General features: G+C 67.2%; 1 protein-coding gene across 1 annotated transcript in view; it reads left to right on the forward strand.

Annotated features, from left to right (window-relative positions):
* The window catches only part of GABBR1 (gamma-aminobutyric acid (GABA) B receptor, 1), a gene marked incomplete at its 5' end in the record, with an annotated part of 25568 nt that overhangs the window by 4103 nt on the left and 21065 nt on the right, over nucleotides 1-400 (forward strand). The window contains one exon of the mRNA XM_014535820.1: nucleotides 1-137. Within this exon, the coding sequence (XP_014391306.1) occupies nucleotides 1-137 (137 nt within the window). The remainder of the gene's footprint in view (nucleotides 138-400) is intronic.

Below are 400 nucleotides of genomic sequence, written 5' to 3' on the forward strand. Positions count from 1 at the left end.
CGCTGTTTCCCAGGAGCAGGGGCTGGCCCGGGGGCCAGGCCTGCCAGCCGGCCGTGGAGATGGCGCTGGAGGACGTGAACAGCCGCAGGGACATCCTGCCGGACTATGAGCTCAAGCTCATCCACCACGACAGCCAGGTAGCCCCGGGCCTGGGGGCAGGGGGTCTGGGGGCCTCAGTCCCGACCGCTTGGTTCCGGGCCGACCCCTCCCACGTGACCAGCAGGAGAAGGGCTGGGAGTGCAGCGGCGTGGGAGTCCCGGGGGCTGGGGGTTCAGGATGAGGGTTTAGGGGTTCACAGTAGTTAGCCCTGTTGCAAGGCAGACCCTTCTGCTCTCAGAGACCCACGGACGAGCTTGGGCTTGGGGAAGCTGGACGGATTTAGGGGACCAGCTGATCCAGG

The sequence above is a fragment of the Myotis brandtii genome, unplaced genomic scaffold (assembly GCF_000412655.1).
Source record: "Myotis brandtii unplaced genomic scaffold, ASM41265v1 scaffold1510, whole genome shotgun sequence".
In the NCBI taxonomy this organism is placed as follows: Eukaryota; Metazoa; Chordata; class Mammalia; order Chiroptera; family Vespertilionidae; genus Myotis; species Myotis brandtii.